The 18,035-nt window shown below is 40.7% G+C and overlaps 1 protein-coding gene across 1 annotated transcript; it reads right to left on the bottom strand.

The window, feature by feature from the left end:
* Positions 1–1,222: 1,222 nt before the first annotated feature.
* armc5 (armadillo repeat containing 5) lies at positions 1,223–14,645 on the bottom strand. Its single transcript, XM_088339560.1, has 7 exons — positions 13,757–14,645; positions 11,699–11,729; positions 11,475–11,585; positions 8,383–9,271; positions 6,675–7,345; positions 4,731–4,863; positions 1,223–3,261 (listed from the first exon to the last, which is right to left on the bottom strand). Exons 1-7 carry the CDS (start codon positions 14,114–14,116, stop codon positions 1,980–1,982), a joined length of 3,477 nt encoding a protein of 1,158 aa, XP_088195686.1. The 5' UTR covers positions 14,117–14,645; the 3' UTR covers positions 1,223–1,979.
* Between the last annotated feature and the right edge of the window lie 3,390 nt (positions 14,646–18,035).

The following is an 18,035-nucleotide window of genomic DNA, read 5'->3' as shown; positions in this document are numbered from 1 at the left end:
GGCAAGGTGGTCAAAGGGCTACTGCCATCGTCCGTAAAAATTGTGATTTTTTTGGGGGGGTAAAAATCTAGTTTATACTGCAGTCAACATGACTGGTGGGCCACATGTTATTAATTTTATGACATAGGCTTCGGGCCGGTAAAAATATGATCACAGGCCATAAGTGGCTCTTGGGCCGGACTTTGGACATGACTTCCTTAAAAAGAATGAGTAGAAAATGTTGCTAAAGTTGCTAACTTCCTTCCGAAGGAAGGACGAAGGTGGTGCCATCTCAGTGAATGTTGCGAGAACCTGTGAAGTATAAACATTAATAAATCAATCTTCACGATAAACTAACATCCTTCAAAAGCACAATTAACTTAGTAACACCCATTTTCGAAAACCGGCTTTTTGCTTACAGAAAGTGGCTGGCAACCATTAGGTTAGCCGATTACCGGGACGGTCTCCGAAAATTAGACTTAAGTGATAAAAATCTTTATTTTTTTGTAATGAATTCATTACAAATCAACTGATATATGACAAGTTTTTTGTGTTGCTAATGTTATGGCAAGAACTCAAATATCCCATCTCAAAATATTAGAATATTGTGAAAAAGCTACAGGCCATAATCTACAATATTAAAAAATGGATGTAATATTTCACTTGATTTGTAATGAATCCAGAAATTATGATTTGTTTTGGTTTTTATTGCATTAAAGAAAATAAACTTCTTTACAATGTTTAAATTTTACAAGTAAGACCTGTATACACAAGAAGGTCCAAAATTTGCAGCCCCAAATCAGTATTTCAAAATATGATCCAATTGAAATTTAAGTGTTGTCAATTTTACAAAAGAGGTAGACATTGGGAGCTGCAACTAAACAATATCTATTTTCTTTTTAATAGCTTCAGCACATTAATCAAATCCTTAACAAGACTCGGAACATATTTTTTGTTTGACAATACAGTATTTGTAGCATAGGAAATCCCATTCTGTTTCTATTTTCCATTTGTCACGTGGTGGTTTAGTTTTAAAAATGAGATACCATTATACTATTAGGTCACTGACTCACAACATAGAAGTAGTGAGTTCTAAAATACATTCTTTCCATAAGTGCGACTTAAGAGAAAACAATTGAGCAGCAAGAAGCTTTCGAAGTGAAATTACAAAAATGTTAGCTGTAATGTATTGCTTGTCCAGGGGAACTTAAAATTTGGGGGAAAAAAAACAAGCAACATTGCATTGCGTGTGACATAAATCTTTATATTTTAATAGCTTGGAGTTCATATCAAGGTGGTGAAATAGTCACCTATGTCTCCGATTTATTCCTATGTACAAAATGAAAAAGCCATGACCCTGATTGTCCCAGTGCTTCCGAGCAAACTATTCTAAACCAAGGCAACACTGACATACTTGACGTAGGTCTTCTTTGAAAAATATTAGAACATTCAAAAACAGATGGAAGAACTATGCTCTTAACAAAAAAATAAGACTGGGTTGAATTTTAGATAATGAGCCACCATCAATACGTACTCTTTTTTTGCCTGCCCATTATTCATACTTTTCTTTATTTATTTGAATAGGTATGATTTGCCCCGAATAATAGAACCGCTTTATTTCTGAATAACTTGAATGAATCATAATTTACTATCTGGTTACGAGATTCAATACCGTGAATTTTGTTCTAGGTGAAAAAAAGACAGCAAAAGTTGATAATTTGTTGCAGCAAAAAAGCCATTTCTGGGTAACATTGGACATTAGAATCAGCTGTCAGGAATTTTCTTTAGACATTGCCACCATATTACAACTGTGAGGCGTTTACAGGAAATTATCAGTGTTTTTGTGGAGAGAGAGAGAGCCATAAATTAAATTCTAACAAATAATGACTATTGGTCAGTCAAAAATATGACATATGACTAATGGGCAGTCAAACTAGATAGAAAATAAAGATTTTCCCCAAATGAAAAAAAAAACATGCACACAGGTCTTTCAACGATTCTTAGCTCAGGGCATTTGCAATGAGACTGAGAAGATCCCGCTTGAGTGTGTCAATGCAGTCAGCCTGCTCAGCAGTTTCTCGCAGGCAGTCAGCGGCTTCGATGATCGAGTAGATGGGCTGTCGCACCGCATCTTGCCTGCACAGCAGCAGTGTCAAGCAGACCCGACGTAGAATCGGGTAGTCGTAGCGTTGCGTAAAGCAGTAGACCTCCGGAAGAGGGGCAGGCAAGACCCGTCTTGCTTGCCCTACTAATTCCCCTTCTAGGGATTTGGGAGAGTCCAGATGTTCTGATTTGAGATCCTGAGCTGAGCTTTTTAATTCTGACTCGTCTTTTTCTGCAGAGGGTTTCAAACTTTTAATTTGACAAATACCATCGACCGTCCTTCCGGGGATCTTTTTGCTGTCTGTTTTGTCGAACAAAGTTGTTCTTTTCATCCCAGTCTCTAAAAGAGTCTCGATTTGCAGGTGAACACACGTCAGGTCCAAGTCTGAAGTTCTGCTGGCCAAGTGCTCCTCTGAGGTATCCTGATCCCCTCCTGCAGTATGATCATCTGCGGGCTTCACTGTCTTAATTTCCGAGTTGAGAAAAGCCACAAAGAGCCCCTCCAACTCCCTCTGGAACTCCGTTGCTAGGAATCTACACGCTCCAGTCATCATCTTGCCTAACGTAGATTTTTGAAAGGACAGCTCGTCAGACTTGCAGGAAGCGAGTCCCTCGTGCACCAAAGAGTCCAAAATTTGGCACTTGTCCACCTGGCTCGATGCAGAAAGCCGGCATCCGTGTAAATGGTGCAGCACCGGAACTAACATACCTTCATCTACTTCTTTAATGCGTACAGCGTCTTTGGATTTAGCTTCCCCAAAATCACCTTTTAGTAAAGCCCTGAAGTACTCTGAACCAGACCCTGCCAAGGCTTCCCTGTTGGCCTGGACCTCCACGCCATCATCCAGAACCAGCAAAAGGTCAAAGTTCGATGTGGAATACGAGCACGCGTTCGAGTGACGAGGCCTTTTACAGGGAGGTTGCACCGCCGAGTCAGCCTGAGAACGTTTTGTCAGGCATCCGGCCTCACAACATGGTTTGATGGTAGCCAAAAGGGGAGACAAGCAACCAATAAGAAGGGAGAAGTAAAGCGAGTGGAGGGATGCCTCTGGCCAGGCGGAAAGCAGGCGCCTACAATCGCTGGTGTGGGTGTCCATGTCGTCGTTGCAACCGAGGGGCTGCAGGGCCAAGAGAAGACTGCCAGAGTCCAAGAGAAGTTTTCGTAACTGAGACTTGTTGCTGGAAAATAAAAGTAGATAAGAAACAAATTAATGTGTTACTTTGGTTTAAAAGCCAAATGCATTCCCTGGCCATAATCCTAACTACGATTAAACAAATGGGTTGTTTTTTTTTCAAGAGGATGCCATCTCCAATAATTCGGCAGAAAAAAATCTGATGTTTTTTTAAATATAATTCGAGAGCATTCTCCATTCGGGCCCCGGTGCTGAGGAATAATCTTCCCCCTGAGATTCGATATGGAACCTCAGTGGAACTGTATAGAACTAGGCTTAAAACACACTTCTATTCTATAGCATATGAATAACCTAAATTTCATGTTGACAATATCTGTGTATTATTTATTATTGCAACATCCATTGTAGCCTGGTCATCCTGGAAGGGGGATTACCTCATGTGTGGTCCCCTCTCAAGGTTTCTTCATTTTCCTCATGTTGAGGTTTTTGAGTTTTTCCTTGCCCTCGTGTAGGTTTTAGATCAGGGAATGGTGTCATAATAGTCTGCCGTTTGCAATAATCTGTGGTCTGTGCAGCCCTTTGAGACTCTTTGTGATTAAGGGCTATACAAATAAACTTGACTTGACTTAAAGCTTTATAGTATAAAATCACAGGCCATCTTAACACTATTGCTCCAACTACAAAATGGTTGCAAATGATTTGACGCACAGTAATCCCTTGCTGTATCAAAGTTTACTTGGCAGTTTTGCTACTGCAGATTTTCATTGTGTTCTGCAATTTGATTGCCTAATCAGTTGCCCCACCTCATCAATAACTTGCAGTGGACATTCGTAGAACAGCTTGAAGGACCCATATGATGTATGCGCATATACTTTTTAACTTTCTCTAAATGCTATCATGTCAACGCACCAAAGGGCAGAGGAAGAGGCATTCTATCGCCAACAAAGTTGGACTTCTCAATGACTAGACATTCTGTGGAGCCTCATGTGGCTCTTTGGCGCTCCCTAGCGACTCTCTGGTTATTTTTTTAAGAATATAATATATGGTATTTGTAAAAGCGCAAACAGGACACGTTCTTTAAGTTGTCCAATAAATATAGATGGATAAAGTATGTTTCCCTTCTTATGAGGCTTATATAAGGCTTTTATTTTTTTGCGACTGCCAATTTAAAAAAAAAAGAAAAAGAAAAAAAAACCTTTATAAAGTACAGTACTTTTATTTGTGAGACAAATACTAGAGCCTAAAAATAAAGTTGTTCTCTGGTTCAATGTAAAACAGATTATTTAATAAATAAACTAATAAAGTGGAAAACGTTGATTACTCAATAGAATTTATGTTACCAGTCATTAATGGGTCAAATTGACGAATTGGTAAGTCAAAACATACCCAAGATAAAACTAACCGAGAGCATTGTTGCTATTCTTTTGAAACAAAAAAAACAATTGTTTATGCATCTCCATGATGATACCGTACTGATACCCTATATGAATTTTTGATGGATGAGAGAAGACTCACTTGCTGATTAAGGGCAAAGACAGTGCGCAGTTCACTCGGTCGGACTCTGAACCCGCCATCATGATGTTTGCGAGGACCCCCAGACCAAACGCCGAGGAGCATTGAACGTGCAGATTTTTTAAAACAGTCCAACCTGCACAAAATAACAGTTTTCAAATTTGTTGTAATACCACAACACCAAAAATGAGCATTAGCTAGGGCATGAGAGTTCACTCATTAGCATTGCATTCCAGTAGTCAGACTGATGCGATCCCTCGCAATGTCGTAAGCCAGTGTATAAGCAAGCGTGCGCTTTCTCCACAAAGGTGTGTGAGTACTATGTGGTCACTCCACAATCTTGTGTGACACTGAATAATTATGTAGCCCCTCCACTATGTTTTGTACGTGTACAATCCCATATGAATACTCCACAATGTTGTATGAAAGGAATAAAGTATATGGCCATGGTTGTGTGCCACTAGAACACAATGTTGAAACTGACGTGGAAGTTTTACAATGCTAAGTTCAGTACTCTGACACACGGTAACCTTTTCAAGACAAGTCATTCGAATTTGACATTTGATCCAGTCATAATTTTGAACTCTTTGGTCACGTTGAAGTTTTGTATTGTATGAGACAGCTAGGGTCCTTACATAAGGTTGTGTCTCTGTGGACTGACATGATTACAAGGCAATGTTGAAGAACAAAAATATTTGAAATAGTGTTTCTCTACAATTTTTAACACCTCTTTAATTTATAAGGTCACTCCTTTATTTTGAGTTTAAGTAAAAACCTATGTCATCCACAGTAGTGAGGGCCAGGGTAATCTGAAGCTGGTTTCACAATTAGGCAATTTCTTCCGTACCGTGCTGAAGGTCACAGTACCCACGCTTTGGCCGACATCTCCCAAGCATGCCCAACTGGGGATCCCTGTTGGGCTTAGGCGCAGGCCGATTGTGCTAACACTACATCTAAAATCCGGAAATTAGCATGCTTAAGAATGGTATGATGGCCCTTGTGATAGTGCACCCTCAAAACCGTGTGTGTGTGTGTGTGTGTGTGTGTGTGTGTGTGTGTGTGTGTGTGTGTGTGTGTGTGTGTGTGAGTATGACTCCCATAAAGTTTTGTCCACGGTCTTGTACAGCCATTTGTTTAATGTTGTCTGCTAAGTTTTGATTCCTACATTTTTTTCTGCACTATAGCTGTATTTTAAAAATCAAGCTTGATAGAAAGATTTAAGTCAAGTCAAGTCATCTTTATTTGTATAGCCCTAAATCACAAAGAGTCTCAAAGGGCTTCACAGATTATTACACTATATTACACAGACTATTTTTCAGCCGACGAGAAGACTGCGACGCATCATTAGTGACATATCCTGGGTTCATTGAGTGTTTCTGTCTTGCACCATCAGACAATCTCACCTAGGTGACCCAGAAGCTAATGTTTTTCAAAAAATATTATACGGTTGCTAAAGAAATAAAGCATATAAAGTTTATGTAGGTTTGCATGCCTTGTCATGTCATCACTTGGCTTGCGAAGTGCTTTAGCCCATCCCATCCGTATTTGGGTTGTGGGCAGGAGACACCCTGAACTGGTTGCCAGCCAATTGCAGGGCACACAACCAATAACATGCTCACTCATACCTGGGGACAGTTTGGACCCGTAAATCAACCTGTCTTCCTGTGCAGCGTTTGGCTGTTCTCACCGTGTCTGTGTGGGTTCCCACCAGGCAATCTGGTGTCCTACCAAATTCCAAAAACATTCGTGGCAGGTGGATTGTCAGGTTTAAATTGTCCCCAGGTATGAGTGAGCTTTGGTTATCTCTGTGCTCTGCATCTGGATGGCCGGTGTCCCCTGCCTACTGCCTGAAGACAGCTAGGATGAGCTCCAGCACTCCCGCGAGCCTAGTGAGGATAAGCGGTGCAGAAAATGGGTAGATATTTGAATGTACTGTAAGCCTCTTACCCAGCTGTTTGACCTTGGCTCTCACTCGATCGTGCTGCAGACTCGCCCTTCCGTCCCTTTGGCAGAGGTGGTGGTGTATGAGTGCCACAGCTCCGATGCGGAGGAGCGCCTGTAGGCAGCTGGGATTGCAGCTCAGGCGAACCATCAGGCGGAAACAGCGACTGCTGGGGTCATGGTGGTGGGTGAGGTAGTGCAAGAGCCCCTGCACAGTACTCAAAGAGACCAGGGCGGGGCTTGGGTCAGCAGCATGGGAGAAGCGCGATAGCAGCAACAGAACGGGCGACTCTGGGGTCCACGGTTCGGGATGGTACGGGTGCTGGTAGGCAATACGCCGTGGCGTGGACGGAGGCGTGTCAATGGTTATCTTCCCTGTGGAAGACAGCCGGTGTCGCTTTCGATTGAGTGAGAACTTCAAAAGGGGGGTCGCGTGGGTGGTATTTGAGGAGGGAGACATGAGGCAGGGTGGCAGATCGACCTCTTTCAACGGCGAAAACGAACGATTAGGAGTGTCTTTTTCTGAGGTATCTGTGCCCAGAGAAGAGCAGGCTTGAAGGCACTCAGGTTTCAGGGAGCTTTGAGGGGGTGTTGCCACCCAGTCCCCATCTGCACTGCTTGAGGAATTTAGTAAGTCTTCTTCTGAGGAGATCATACCCTCAGACAGCAGCCATGACCTGGATGCAATAAAGCAAGATCTTTTTTTGATTTAAGGAAAATCAATGTAGATAATAACATAGCTGTGTTGGGACTAACGCATTACAAAATATTGCTTTCCTGCAACGCAATTAGCGTACTTTTCTCTGTAACATGTATTGTAACATGTGATAAGGATCGACAGATAGGGGGTTTTCAGGGATAATTCTGATACCGATTATTAGTATTACAAGTAGGCCAATAACCAATATTTGGAGCAGATATTCATCTACTCGAAAAGCCTAAAAAAATGGCGTAAAAAATGTATAATGCAAAAAGAAGAATAGTTGTGATAAATTTGAACAAAACTTGAATAGCGCTTTGAAACCTTTTAGAGTAAATATGTTAAAATTTCATCACAACTAGCATGACTAATCTTTTACTTAAATCAAAAACTAACAGTGCATAGAACACAATTAGGCTGAGAAGCAACTCTTAAAAATTGACATAAAAACGTAAATAGCCCCCTGATATTTTTTACAATGAAATAACAAAAAAATAAAAAGTAATTCTGTTACACCCAGACTACTGACACCCAAAAGGAGCGTGTCACTTGGAAAGTAACTATGTACCCTATTTTCCCGACTGTAAGTCGCAGTTTTCTTCATAGTTTGGCCGGGTGTGTGACTTATACCCATCAGACCGCTTTCACGGGTTGGTGTGCACGTGTTCTTCTTCTTTTTTTTATTATGTAGCTATTTTAAAGCAGTTTTACAGTGTTGGCTTAAATGCGAGTATATATATTCTAATTTGTAACAACCCCATTTTCCGGGAATTTATCAACACATGTATAGGGCGTCCTCTAGCGGTTTTGTGTGAAAATGTGAAGTTGTAAAATGAAGTGAAATGTGAAAGGATATACCCGGTGATAATGTGCCAATAATTTCACAGATAAGTCTCACCAAAGTATAAGTCACACACTCAGCCAAACTATGAATAAAAACTGTGAAACAATTTTAATAGTTCACATACAGACTTCTTGTAAATGTAAACAATTCATGGGCAACATTTTTCATACCTGAGACATAAAAAGCTTGAAGAGCCCTGCTCCCTGCCAGACTCCTCTTTCTTGGGGCTCTCAAAAGGGGCAAAGTCAAAAGAGTCCAAGCACGATGGAGACAGGACGTCACCGTGAGACAATCCAGATGACACACAGACGCCGCTGTCAGTCGGGTCGGTGTTTTCACCTGAAGTGAGCTTCACTAGCCGGGCAACAAGCATGGGGACTAGGCCCAACTCTTGCAGCTGCTCCACTGCCGACTCATCGAAGACAAAGTCCACGCAAGCCAGAATGGCAAGCCGTACCAAGGGGTGATTCGGGTGCGCCGCCAGGAAGCCCACAATCACTTCCAGGCCACCGCTCTCTTTCACCTTGGCACGGTTTACCGCTTCTTTGCAGCACAAGCACAAGGCCTTGAGGAAGACCATAGACTTGAGGGGGTCTTTTTTCGCTTCCGCCGTGAACTTGGGGATGACACCAAGGGAGCCCACCATAGGCCGCAAACAGCCTTGAGAGCACAGGTTGGCCAGGGTCTTAAGCGCCAACTCCTCCAAAGGCTTCTCAGCCTCACCAGATGCCATGACTCCTAACTGGGCAAGGACACCTGAGCTGGACACCTCCCTGGCACATTCAGGACCGCACCCTCGAGAGAGCTCGTGGAGTGTCCTGAGGGCCGCCCTGCGCAGGCTTTCAGGGTAATCTGGTGCAATGAGAGGGGCCAAGGCAGAAAACGCGCCCTGAGTGAGAACAGACATGCGGTTGGCCGGCGTGTCCGAGAGGTAGAGCAGCGCCCGTGAGGCAGACTGGGCGCACTCCAGCTTGGGGCAGGAGTCTTGAGGTGAAACAACTGTAGGCGAGGACGGGGTTGATGACAAAGACAAACACAGGAGGAGGAGAGGGACGCCACCTGAGTAAAGGAAAAGGACAAGGTGCAAATGACATTAGTTTTTTAATTTAAATAATTGAATAAATGCAATGTTCTGAGAAGATATGGTTTTATTTTGGGATTCCATGATATGTGGACTACCCAATTACTAAGTTTCAAAGGTTTTCAAGCACCCGTACTGACAAACTTAAAGCCAAGGTTAACCAAAAAGATCACAGTTACCCCTCGTTTTTCCCAGGATCGCGTTCTAAAAAGGACCCACAATCGTAATTTTTTTACAATTATGATAGATCCCCGCGCAGAGGCGGACGGGGAAGGGTGTCGGTGCAGTAAGAAACCAGAACGTGCACACGGCCCCTCCCGCGGATCTCCCTAGCTCTGGCCCTGCGCACACCCGGATGATGTGGCACACCCGGATTAAAAAGGCTTATACCGCTATCTCCCAATACGTTGACGATGATCTTCGATCTCTATAAACAATTATGATGTTTTCAGAGGACCGCAGGTATAAAAAATGTCGCCCCTGGAAGTTGATTTAACAGATTTATTTCACTATTTAATCTACATTTGTCAATTGCTACAATCAACTAAAAACAGCAGGTTAGTGGGCCGGCAAGGAAAGTTTTATGGTAAAGAAAATGTCTTTGGGCAAAAATTCTCTTTAAACAGAATTTCCTAAAGTTAGCTAGCTTAATCATAAACATTGCACAATTCAATAAACAAACTTTTAAGACTAGCAAGAACATGGAAGCTGTATTGGAATCTCTTAAACGTTTGATTTATTTCTATTGTTAAATCAGTTACTTAAGCACCTGGTGCACGTGAAATGTGGACAATGTTGGGAGTCACAGAATACACGTATCAGCGTTATGTAATCAGGATACAAAAAATGTAATTGTGTTTTTACAATTAACAAAGATGTCATCAAATTATGAATGAATGAAAAATTTTTTTTAACGTGATTAAAAAAAGTAATTACAGGTACATTTAGTTGAAATAAGGATTACTTTGCAGGATTCATATACATAATGCGCCGATAGACAAATTGTGTCATAATTTCAATCACTGACACAAAAGAGACTAGGAGAGAGATTAGGTTTACACACGACGTGCATGAACCGTTGCGAAGATTGTACAGACTGACCCCTCATCCACCAATGCATGTTTTTCGGAGTGTGTTGCAGGTAAAATAATTTTCTTTTTGTCTTTATCTTAAATATTACGACAGAAATACTACAAAAATACAACTACATTAATAGTACAAAACATTACAGATCTACCACAAAACTTCTACTATGAAAATAGTACAAAATGAAGACTGGACTTTTAAAAATGACTTAAACATGGAAGACATTCCCCAACACTGCAATGTTGGTTTGGGTTTTTTTGTTTTGTTTTATAGTTTTTGTTTTTTGAGTTTTTCTTTGCCCTTGTGTAGGTCTTAAATCAGAGGATGGTGTCATAATAGTCTGTGGTTTGCAATAATCTGTGGTCAGTGCAGCCCTTTGAGACTCCTTGTGATTAAAGGCTATACAAATAAACATGACTTGACTATTTCTCCTTCAATGTAGCACTACTTTTGTGGAATTTGCACGAGCCTGCAGTTTCGTGAGGCTGCAATGTAGGGAGCAAAGTTGCTCGCTAGTGAAGCGTTCAGGGAGATTGTATAAATTTGATGGATTACCTCCTTTTAGTATTAGACAGTTAATAGTCATTCAAAATCCAGGATTTGATCACTGTATTGTTATGTTGAGAGAATAATTAATCAAGCGTAATAAATCGGAATAGTGTACTTTTAAAACGTTTGGCATCCCCACTAAAGCAGGTAAAACAATTGTTGGAAATTTGGAAAGTGAACAATTTATGTGTTTAAAGCAATATTGTGTTCTCAATGTCCTCTTAATGTACACTAAAACAGCATATCTTGTCTGCCATGTCATAGAGTAAGTTTTATTTTTACTTAATAAAATATGCTACTTTATTAAAATTGGAGGACTTTTTTTGTATTTATATATATATATATATATATATATATATATATATAATTTCTTTTTTTTATTAGCATATTTGGTAGTGGAGTAATCCAAAAGTAATCCAAAGTAGTCCAGATACGTTACTTCAATAGTCTAGTATTCTGATTATGTTACTGATTACAATTTTCAAAAGGTAACTGTATGGGATTACGATTTCAGAGTGACCCTCTCATCCCTGAATGTGGACATACCAGCCGAGTGAATGAGCGCAGAGCTTTCTGAATCCATGGCCAGATTCCCCAAAGCACGGGCAGCTCGGTTCTGGATGCTCTCTCGGGCTACATTCCTCTTCATCACATCAACTGGGCCAACAAGCAAATGTGCTATTAGATTTGTGAACAATAAATGCATTGGTGGAGATTTCCCATATGCCCCGTATAATAATTACATCAGAAAAAGCAAAAAGGAAACTCACCGACAATATTAATTCCGTCAAGCTTGCGAATCTATATTAGAAATTTAAACAAAGATTTAGTAATTGAATACAACTGAAAGAAAATGTATATGAATCCTTTGGAATTACCGTTTTTATAATAAATTTGTCTTGTAACAAGCGATTTAGGTCGACATTTTACCAATCACTACTCATACACCGTTAAAAAAATCTTGTCCCACTGACAACTTTGCACAATTTAAAGTATTGTCTTCTGATTTTACAGTATTTTAATTTAGGTTTCTGGTACTGTTCCCTATTTTACTATGAGAACTAAAGCTAACTTTTATCAAAAATCTCTCATAAATTAAGAAATTAACTTATCCTCAAAATCCAAATTATATGATGGTAGATACATTCATTCAGTTAAGCATACATTTTTTTTATTTATTTCTATAATAAATTTAGGTTTCTAGCGCCATATATTCAACCAAAATTCTGGAAAAAAAAATATTGCCTATATCATAACTTTGCTTTGATTCATTATTTATTTCTTGGTTTACTAGAAAAAGGTTAAACTTGTATCATATTATTACATGTAGGAAATATAATATTTCACGTTTCTTACTCACACAACACAATCATTTTTTAAATATACACTAAAGTAATCTCTAATAATGATATGCCAATGGGACAAGACATATTTTGTGGAGTTTATCACTAAAAAAACCCCTTCAAAATAAAACCCACTAAAAAATTCAACTTGGGTCCAATTGTAATGTATACCAGCCGCACCTAGGTCTACTGTGATGGCCTTTAGTAAAATGTCATTCACGAAAAAAAACGGCTATGAGCCGTCTCTTGGAAGTGAACAATAGGAGCTGGCTCCCCATCAATCAAGAGTCGGTTTTCCTTCGGGACACTTTTTTTGCTCTTGAGATTGGTCAATATGCATTTTTTTTTCTTCAGTGATTCTATGATGTATACTTTAAATTTGTTGAGTATCAAAAAGATTTTAAAAATGTTTATTTTACCCTTTTTTGGTAAATGTGTTAATATGTTAGTTTAGGTTTACAGTGTTTTTCAGGAATACTGTGTTTTGCTTAACAAATGTATGGTTTGTTCTTGTATTTTATAGTGGTATTGCACTGAAAAGTCAATATTTTTAATTAACATTTTGTGTGATTTTCAAAGATTTTAAGTTACTTTAAGTGACTAAAAGTTGCTTAAGAAAAAAAAGTTTAACGTTTAAATGAGTTAAAAGTTTACTGTTGAGTGAAAAAATAGATGATATAATTTATTAGAATAATACATTTTAGACTTTGGTACATTACTGCCCTCCTAGCTGACGTTTCCTTACGCCAGTGAGAGGGCCTTATTGTTGCCATCTCAAAATCTGATTGGATAAACCAAAGACTCTATTGAACACTGATTTTATGTCTTACGACCTTTAGAAGTCTGTGTGAAAGCCTCCGGGCAGATTACTAAACCTGAAAACAAGTAATGGCTGAAATGTGACTGGTTAAATGTTTAAATGTGAAAGCACATCTGGAAGCAGCACAATGACAGTATGGAAACATACAGTTTGAATTATTCAATAAGTATTCATGTACGAAATATAATTGCGTCACATGATTCAGTTATTTTAGGCCAGTGATTTTCAACCACTGTGCCGCGACACACTAGGGTGCCGCGAGAGATCGTCGGGTTTGCCGTGAGAAATTATCCAAAGTCACTTTTTAAAATTTTATAAAACATTTATGAATCCTTTTCTGCAAATGTTATGTAATTGTCAAGAGTCGGTCCAGTAAAAAATGGGGGAAGTATAAATTATATTGTGATTAAACATACTGTTCAGTGTCATTTTATAACATTTTTGGTTACTGGTGTGCCGCAAAATTTTGTAAAAAACATGCCCTGGTTCAAAAATGGTTGAAAAACACTGTTTTAGGCAAGCAGAGAAGGCCTTGCAGGTCCTGACGCCCCGACACTGATGAATACTGTGTGTCCTTCCTTAACCATGTGTACAAGGATTCACACATTTTTTACAACATTATAAAAAAAAACTGGAGCGTGAGTGTGTGATTCTTTTCAGCCCACCTCTGTACGGGTCTCCGGTTCAGTGCAGCAGTTGGCCAGGATGCTGAGAGCCAGGTCCAATGTCTTCCTGGAACACTCCAGCTGTCCGAGCAGTTCCAGGAGGGGCCGCAGACCCCCCTGAGTCCGAAAACGGCGGATCCCGGCCTTGTCGCCCTTAATGTGTTGTGTTCGAATGGCAACCAACGCTCGCCACTGCGACAATCTAGACCTCTTTTCCTGTTCGCCTCCTGAGACAGGTGGGACTTTGCACAGGTGGGCCAGACACCAGGTCAAGGAGGACTCGCGCGTTGATGGGGATCCTTCTCTACTGGAAGGGCCTCGAGATGGCTTTCGAACACTTTGCATGGGTAAAGTACTCATGATTCCTATTACCCAGTATTTTAAAAGCTCACACTAGTAGGTTAATTAACTTAACCAAGTTGGATATGTGTCATATTGTTCCACTATTTGGAGGCTCTCAACAGCAATCTGTCGACTGTTGTGCTTTGGTAGTTCCATGACTGAGTTTGTTCCTAATTTTTTGTTTCAAACAATAACAAAACAAAAAAACACGCCCACGTGCTTAAAAAAAACTACAAGTTCCGGTCTTATAGGAAGGGAAAAAAATGTACCACCTGATGCTGCGGTTGCTCATGGGAAATGTAGTACAGTCGCTTCTTCTCAGTTCTCTGCAAACAGGCCTATGTCGTGTTGAAGGCCAGCCAATCGTTTTCTCAGGCTCCCTGACGCGTATTTGTCCAATGTTTCATATATTCACACACCGGATGACGAGGCAAAGCTATGATTACTCTCTACTGCACTGCAACAGTTCGAATAGTTTGTGTGATACATAAAGCAATCGCCTGTGTTAGCCGCTAACGCCATCTTTAGCAAAACGAGGAAACAGGGGCGCTCCGGGAAAGAAACAGGGAGTGTGGAGGAGGTCCGACCGGCTTTAATAAGTGTTGGGAGTTGTAGTCCAAACTTCAGGTCGAGTGGCTTTCTATCGAATGTTTTCTCTTCGATAAAACTACAAAATAAGAGGGAGTCCTTGTGCATTACAGTGTGCAGCCTTTTGGGATTGTAGTTTTGATCTTTAACACATGAGGCTATTTCAGCATTGTTTAAGAAAAAATAAACTACATTTCCCGAAGGTTGACAGTATCCAGACATACTTCTCGTTTGCCGAGTGCGACAAGAACCTTTAAGGCGTTTTAATTACCATGATTGAGACATCGCATTCTCCGAAATGCTTGTGATTTTGTTATAATATGAGTACAATCGAAACGAAAGTCAATCAAAGGAGGTATACTGAGAACAATGAAGCACTGGTGTTAATAGTGGACTTCGAAGAAAGTCAATCATATTGGTATTTGTTGAACTTAATATATTAAAGGATTTTATACATTTGACTATAAATGATTTCATACGATTGACTCATAATGCAATGAAGATTTTCACTGAGTGGGCTTTAGTTCAATGTACAAGGTCAGGACAGGCTGTTCGAAAATGCTTAATATTTTGATAACAGGACTCGTGGATGCGATGTTGTTTTGGGAAGCCATACATCAAGGGGCTGTGTTTAGAGAACGATGGGTGCAAACAATTCCTTGGCATGCCCATCGGCGGAGCCGAGACGCCATCTTGCGGAGAGACGTGGGCCAGTAATAGAAAGTTAAAGGACTTCAGAAGAAGGCTTCGGCCGTCTTCGATGGAGTACACTTGGGTCTTCTGTTAGGGAAAATAAATCTGCCCCCGTGTGCAAATGCCGGCTTTCCTGTTCATTTTTTTCTCCAGGAACGAGCGCGCATGATTGTTGGGTGAATGTAGGTTGTGTTTGGTTAATGGAGTCAGATAACTAATTCGAACAATTTGGTAAACGGTACCTTTTGATAATTAATTCCCAACAATATCGATGGAGGCAGTTGTCACAATTACTGGATGATTGACAACTACAAAGGGAAGCACTTATATGTAAAAATATGTATTCATTATATCTCAACACAAAATTAATAAAGCAAAAATAGATTTGTGCCGGGAAGAGTCTTTGGCTGTGTCTCATGAAACTCCTGTGTGGAGTTTGCATTTTCTCCCCATGCTCGTGTGGGTTCCCTCTGGGCTCTCTAGTTTCCTCCCAGTTTCCAATAACACGCGTTTTAAGTTAATTGGCTAGTCCAAATTGTCCCTGGGTGTGAATGAGCGAGCAAATTGTCTGTCTCTGTGTGCTCTGCGACTGGCTGGCAACCAGTTCAGGGTGTCTCCTGCCCACTGCCCGAAGATAGCTGGGATGGGCTCCAGCAACGCCCGCGACCCTATTGAGGATAAGCGGTGTAGATAATGGATGGATGTTTTTGAAAGACAGAATCAGTCTTGCCCATTTCAGTGACAATCCACATAGTCCCAGTCGCTGGTAGCAGAGGCTAATTGTAGATTGCTATCCAGTATTGCACTGTTTTAAACCAGCGTGCCAGTGCACACTAGTATGCTGTGACACTAATTTTATCTTTGAAAAAAAAAGCATGGCATTGTTTTTTGGTTCAAATGACCAGCCAAATAGATGGCAGCAGATGAAATGATATGATATGCATTTATATAGCGCTTTTCAAGTCAATGAAGACTTCCCTAAGCGCTTTACAATGTGCTTCACATTTCCCAATAGCGGCCATGCAGCCATGTGAGGCGCTAACCTGGGGTATTAGGGGTTCAGTGTCTTACTCAAGGACACTTGGACATGTAACACGGAGGAGCCGGGATTCGAACTGTGATCTATTGCTCCCAAAACAAGCGCTCTACCTCCTGATCCACTGCCGCCCCGGATAATTATTTTTATGTACTAATTATAATTTCAAGATGCAGTACAATGATAATGATTTATATTCTTTTATATAAAAAAATTAAGATTACAATGAATAATACAATAAATGAAACCATGTCAACGTTTCCACATAATTTTACTAACAAGGAAATAACAAAAGAAACCCGTAAAAAGAAGAAAAATGTGTAGAAAATTTAAGACAAGTGTAGTAAAAAGCTGGTAGAAAACGTAAAAGGAAAAGGGAAAACAATTAAAAGTACAAATCTAGAATCAAAGAAAGAAAAAAACAAGAAATAAGCAAGTACAAAAAAGTAAAAAGATAGGGAAAGGGAGAACAAAATAAGAAAACAAGATAAAGCAAGAAAAATTAAAAAGCAAAGAAAAATATAGGTCGGAAAAAAATAACAAAGGGGGAAACAATCAATGGAAAAGTATAGAGCTTGGAGGAAAGCAAAATAATAAATAAAAGAAGAATAAACGAAAAAGATAAAAAGCAAAATAGCTAAAAGAAGAAAAGGGCAACAAAAACTAAAAAGTGCGAGAAAAATGAAACTTCCAAGAGTCTGTTGAACCGAAAAACGCCTCGCCGGCGTGAAATCTCCCCGTCGTGCTAACGTTACTAAAAATGAATGGGTTGTAGTGGGTTTTACATAATTCACCCACGGAACCATTGTTTAGTTAGCGAGTTCCTAGGGGGACTCTCAATTCGGCCCGCTCGAGCCGCTCTCTGGTTTTGTTTTGTTATTGCAAGTTTAACTGTCATTAAAGCAGCTTTCGTTGGCACCTTTGTTTGACACTCCGCCTACGACTCCCGTCTCTGCTCGCTACATTGGTGACCCCGACATTAGTCTCGTGGAAGTTTCCGAGGCCGTGCATAATACTGAGCATACCGACATGGCATACGCGCCCGTTCTCAAGCTCCCCGAGTTCTGGGAGTCATCGGCGTTAACATGGTTCGCACAAGCAGAGGCTCAATTCGCCCTGCGCGGAATCACTGATGATGACTCTCGCTATTACCACGTGGTGTCTGCTCTGGGGAGCTCAACTGCAGCCAGAGCGGTGAGTTTCATCACATCCCCTCCTGAACTGGATAAATATAAGGGACTGAAGGCATATCTCCTCAGAATCTTTGAACTGTCGCGTTCTGAGCGTGCTCGACGCCTCCTTGCTATTCAGGGCTTAGGAGACAGTAAGCCATCGGATCACATGGAAATGATGTTAAACTTGCTTGGCACCGAAGAGCCAAATTTTCTTTTCACTGAACTTTTTCTGCGTCACATGCCGCCGCATGTACAGACGGCGCTTGCGAATACAACCATTACAGATCCGCGTGCACTGGCAGAGGAAGCGGACCGTTTTTTCCTGGCCACACATAGATACACACATGAGGTGCTGGCCCCTACACGCACCTACACACCATCAAGTGCGATGCCCCCAGCCAGCAAGGCACGCACGGCCACTGACGATCAGAATGTGTCAGGTCTG

The sequence above is a fragment of the Urocampus carinirostris genome, chromosome 1 (assembly GCF_059441175.1).
Source record: "Urocampus carinirostris isolate Australia breed hairy pipefish chromosome 1, RoL_Ucar_1.0, whole genome shotgun sequence".
Lineage (NCBI taxonomy): Eukaryota > Metazoa > Chordata > Actinopteri > Syngnathiformes > Syngnathidae > Urocampus > Urocampus carinirostris.
This window is presented reverse-complemented; position numbering and strand designations above follow the sequence as displayed.